This window comes from Phalaenopsis equestris, unplaced genomic scaffold (assembly GCF_001263595.1).
Source record: "Phalaenopsis equestris unplaced genomic scaffold, ASM126359v1 Scaffold000008, whole genome shotgun sequence".
Taxonomy (NCBI): domain Eukaryota; kingdom Viridiplantae; phylum Streptophyta; class Magnoliopsida; order Asparagales; family Orchidaceae; genus Phalaenopsis; species Phalaenopsis equestris.
Genome location: NW_018164450.1, coordinates 451,427 through 456,562, shown reverse-complemented (window position 1 = coordinate 456,562; position 5,136 = coordinate 451,427). Strand labels below are relative to the sequence as shown.

The 5,136-nt window shown below is 30.9% G+C and overlaps 1 protein-coding gene across 1 annotated transcript; it reads right to left on the bottom strand.

Annotated features, from left to right (window-relative positions):
• Positions 1-2,103: 2,103 nt before the first annotated feature.
• On the bottom strand, positions 2,104-4,100 carry LOC110018316 (ethylene-responsive transcription factor ERF115-like). Its single transcript, XM_020715595.1, has 2 exons — positions 3,992-4,100; positions 2,104-2,552 (listed from the first exon to the last, which is right to left on the bottom strand). The coding sequence occupies exons 1-2, from the start codon at positions 4,098-4,100 to the stop codon at positions 2,104-2,106; spliced, it is 558 nt and encodes a 185-aa protein (XP_020571254.1).
• Positions 4,101-5,136: the final 1,036 nt, after the last annotated feature.

Here is a 5,136-nt window from a genome sequence, read left to right as displayed (position 1 = left end):
CAAGCGAAGAACAGAACTCATGTTGGTTCAAATTAATAAATAAATAAATAATAATGAAAAATATTAAAAATTAACTCTAATCATGTGTTAAGCTAATCTTTAATTAGAATAAACCTCTTGTCTTGACTTCCAATATGAAAACTTCTTTATGAATCATTTCATCTTTATTTAATAATGAAAAAACACAATTTCATCAAAGATATCAAAGTTATGGTATTTCATCATAAAAATCAGTAGAAATTTCTGTGGTAAAAAGTTGTTTTTTTTCAATCTGAGATATTAAAGTGTGGTGTTTGTCAGTAAACTACGGTCTAACTCTTTTAAAATAAAATAATTTATAATAGTCACCACAACTTTTTTAAAAAGTTATTTCTTGTACAACGATTTTTCAATTATTTCTTCAAATAGTTACAGTTGCCCAAACATACCCTCAATATTGTCATCATACCATTATTGCAAAATATCTGTATTCCAAACTTAAAAGAGGTTTTTAAGTGTGTGTGTGTGTATTTATACATATATATATATATATATATATAACATAGGGTTTTACAAATAAAATAAATTTTAAACTAGGACTTCAAAGTTGAAATGACATATAGGCTTTATAAAAGGCCTCATCAAACTTGTTGTGATTGTGAGCATATCATTGAATAATTAACACAAATAAAATTTTTTATTATCATATCACTAATGATATTTGGAGCTCATGAGACAAACAACATTAATATTAAAATTTGCATAGCAATTATTTTCTCCTCAGAAGGAGCATAGGTTTGAAAGACTCACAAGAAGGCCAAGCCTAAAGAACATATAAGTAACATACTATATTACTTAATATCTTGTATTAAGTTAATTATATAATTAGTTAATACATTAATACTCCTGTTGTAGTATCCTATCACTTATATTATATAAATAGATCTTATTAGAATCAATTGATCAGGAATGGAATGAAAAATACAGTTATTAGTTAACTCTCTTTTAGACACTGTCACCTCTATTCTAATGTTGGGAGTTATCAACATCATCAAATTGTCATTTATCAACATTAAAGAAGCAATGAAGTTGTTAACATCCTTACTCCCAATTGATTCCTCGCAAAACAATCATTTTATCAACATAGCCAAGCAAATAGAGCTTACTTAAACATGCCCAACACAAACCAGTATCAAACATAAACCATATTAATTAAGCCAATTAAGAATTTATAATTCAATACAGAATAAAAATTTCTCTCTCCCTCTCTCAACCTATGTGATCTTCTGATAAAAATTTTCAGAAAAATCAGAACAAAAACAGCAATCATTCACTCTCTCATCTCACATAAACCCTAAAATGCTGTAATAAAAGCCCAGCTGCTACAAATTTCCCAGAAAAAAAAAGGGAAAACATAGCCATATGATGACCCATTTGATTCCTTGATAAAAATTCTCAAAGAATCAAAACTTATGATGCTCTCTAAAACTCCAAAAAAAAAATTTTTTTTTGTCAGAATATCTCGATCTATTTTGTATCAAAATAAAAAATATTTTAATCTTACGTGTCAATTAACTCATGTCTCACATGTTATAACATCATAACATATAACACCTGAAATCAAAAACACGAGATAGTGATACAAAATGTATCGGGTGGGGAGATTTGCATAGATACCACTAAATTTATGTGTTTTTGTGTATCTAACACTTGAACTCTAAATACATAAGAGTAAATATGCATGAAAATATATATTTTGTTTTTTTTTTTTTTAAATTAAAATAATATTAGTTTTGGCTAGTATAAATATAAAAATTAAAGTTCAGGCATATGATATGTGAGTTCATAGGAATTGGGTGGTATGTATGCCATACATACCACATAATTTTGATGTATTTGCATATCTAACAATATCTAAACTTTAATATTTATATATATAACATTTTGGTGACAAAAATCTATATATATAAATATTTGTTTAACTTTTAACTAGTAAATAAAAATGATATTTTTGATGTGATATTAAAGATTTAAGCTAGTTTCATGCATGTAAATATAAAAGTTTAGATGTTGGACATTTAAAATATATAAGAATTGTGTGTGGTATGTACGTAATGTCCCTGTTTATATGATATCCTTGCGACTATACTCCCCCTTGGCCCTTTTAGGCCTGGAATAAGAACCAGAATCATAATCTCCAAAGTTAAGCATGACCTCTGGGGCAAAAGACTGTTGTGAAGGACTAGCAAAAGAAATGGTGGAAGCTTGAGATTCATAAAGCGCTAAATCAGACGTGGAAATAGAGCTTTGATGATTTTGCTGTGTGATTAATATACCTCTGTCGTTCATGAACATATCACTGTTCTGAACTCTTTCAGGAAAGTTGAGTTTTGCTCTCTTTCCTTTGAACTTGAGAGCCGCGTTGTCATAGGCGATTGCTGCAGCTTCTGCGGTCTCAAACGTGCCTAACCATACTCTAGCTGCTTTATTCGGGTCGCGGATTTCTGCGGCCCATTTTCCCCATGGTCGCTGTCTCACGCCTCTGTAATGCTTCTTCTTCTCCTTCTCGCTCCCTTCATGCATGCATGTTGTTGAGAGATATTGGATTATGCATGTATATATATATATATATATATAAGAAATATTTTTAAGCATGAATAAAACTTACACAAAATCATGATATAATATAAATTTATTTTACATTTAAACAAATTAAGATTTGGAATCTGTTCGGGATAGCTATAGCTTTTTAAAGAAACAGTTGAGAAGCTATTATGGAAGATATTGTTGTTCAAAGTACTGGAGTGGTTATTACAAATTAAAAAAAAGAAAATCATAACCTTTTATCAACCTCTGTAATAAGCTAGGTCAGGTTGCAAAACTCAGCTTTCCTAAAATTTAGGTTTGCAAAACGCAGAAAAGTACGGTGCATATTGCACAATTATTAAATATTTGCACGCTAATAGTTATATTTCAGAGGCATTTTCATATATAAGACATAATTCTTATATAGTTATGTATTGCAAAGTTTAACTTTCATATTTACATACATAAAACTCAAATTATTAACATCATATCAAAAGTACCACTATTATTAACTTTCTAAAGGCGAAATACATATTTTCATGTGTAGGTTTATATCACCAAATTGATATAAATACAAGTACCAAACTTTGGGTGTTACATAAGAATTGTGTGGTATGTATATTAGATTTTCTAAAATTTAAGATATATATATATTTATCATACTTCGGTGTCATAAATCTATTCATGAAAAGTTATATCTTACTTCTAAAATGTTTTCAATAGTGATATTTGTGTTGTGGTATTAAAGATTTAAATGCTATCCAATTAAATGTTAAAGTTAAGACGCTAGATCCATAGTTACATAAAAAGTGTGAAGTGTGAAGTTCTTATACGTATGTTTGAGGTAGGTGTAGTTATTTGAAAAAGCGGCTATGAAGCTGCAACAGAAGAAGTTGTTGCTCAAAAAACTGCAATGGTTATTATAAGTTTATTTTAATTTCAAAAAGTTAAATCGTAGTTTTCTAATAGTCACCACATTTTAACAGTTCAGATTGAAAAAAAAAGGCTTTCTATCACCTAATTTATTGAAAGCAACAAGAAAACATATCCCAAATATTACTGTGGTGGCTGTCTGAAAAGCAAACTAGCGAAAAAAAAAAAACTTTCCCAAATCGGCCTGGATTTAACTTAATTAAACTCAAGTGCTATATCATATTCAAATCACCCCCCCCCCCCCCCCCCAAAAAAAAATGAATGCAATTACTCAATTTAGATAAATAACCTCAACTAATAAAATTAAATAAATTTAATTAGATAACTACACATTAAGTGGCCAAAATCAAATCAAAACAATATTTTTAAGTTGATAATCTAAAATACAATAAATTTTGATTTTCATGTCGAATTTTATTAGAATTATAATGTGCTAACTTAATTAATAAAAGAAATAAAATGATCCTCTCTATCTCTCTCTCTCTCTCTCTACCTTGAGCTTCCGAAGGCAAAGCTGCTGTGGAGTTTCCGGCCCCACCGGCGGCGACCTCGCCGGCATCACCGCTGCCACCTCCGATCACGTGAGCGAGGGCTGACACCATCGCCGAGGCGTCGAACTCCGCACGTGAGGCCGTGTAGTGAGAGAAAGCGAACTCCTCTTTCTTTGTCATCTCTCTCTATCTCCTTCCTCCTCTTCTGCCCTTCCCGCCTCAACTGAACGTTTTATAGAGAGAGAGAGTAAACAATCACTAAAAAAAATCCTAAATTTGTGTCGCATTTGCATCAAAATTCCATTTTGATGCTTCATTTTTAATTTCAAAAATTGGCAGCGTGTGTTTCAATCATGTTAATGGGATGAATTCATTTAAATCTTTTCAAAGGTGTTCTTTTTGGACTTTCTTTTTGGTTTAACGTGGCAGATCAGAGCTGCCTGTGTGAGACTGAATCATATGAATGATAGTATTTATGTAGAAAATAGTTTTATATATTAATATATATCCATATGTGCTATTTTACTTTTTAAAAAAAAATAAAAATAATAATTTTTTAAATGCATACTATGATTACTGTTCATTTGCAAGATGTCTTTGTGTTTTTTTTAGATTTAGTTTTGGATATATAATGCATAAACAGTTAATTAAGGGTCTGTTTGGGGCAGTTTATTTGGTGCGGTGCCGTTTTGAAAACGCACATGACTTGTTTGGGTAAACTGAGTTTTGACAGCTTATTCGTTTTTCAAAACGCTAAAAACAGTGTTTTCACATCGCACCTGTCTAGGTGCGGTGGCAGCTTTCTGACTGCGGTCTGGCTTTTCCAAAAAAAAATAAAAATTTGTAATGGTTGCTGCACCTAGCTTATTAGCAGATTATTCAATAAGCTGCAGCTGCCCCAAACAGACCCTAAATCTTATATCAATACCGATGTTGATTGGAATTATTTGCTTGTTGGTATTGGATGTGTGTGTCGGAATTTGAATGGTGCTTGCCTGTTGGGTATTTTGCACCAGTTTTGGTTGCTTCTCCTATTTGTGTTGAAGTTGAGGGGGGTGATTGTGGCTCTGAATTTGGTTGTCAGCTATGCTTGGGATAATATTGAGATTGAAATGGAGTATATGGAGTTAAGGAACTATTATAATAA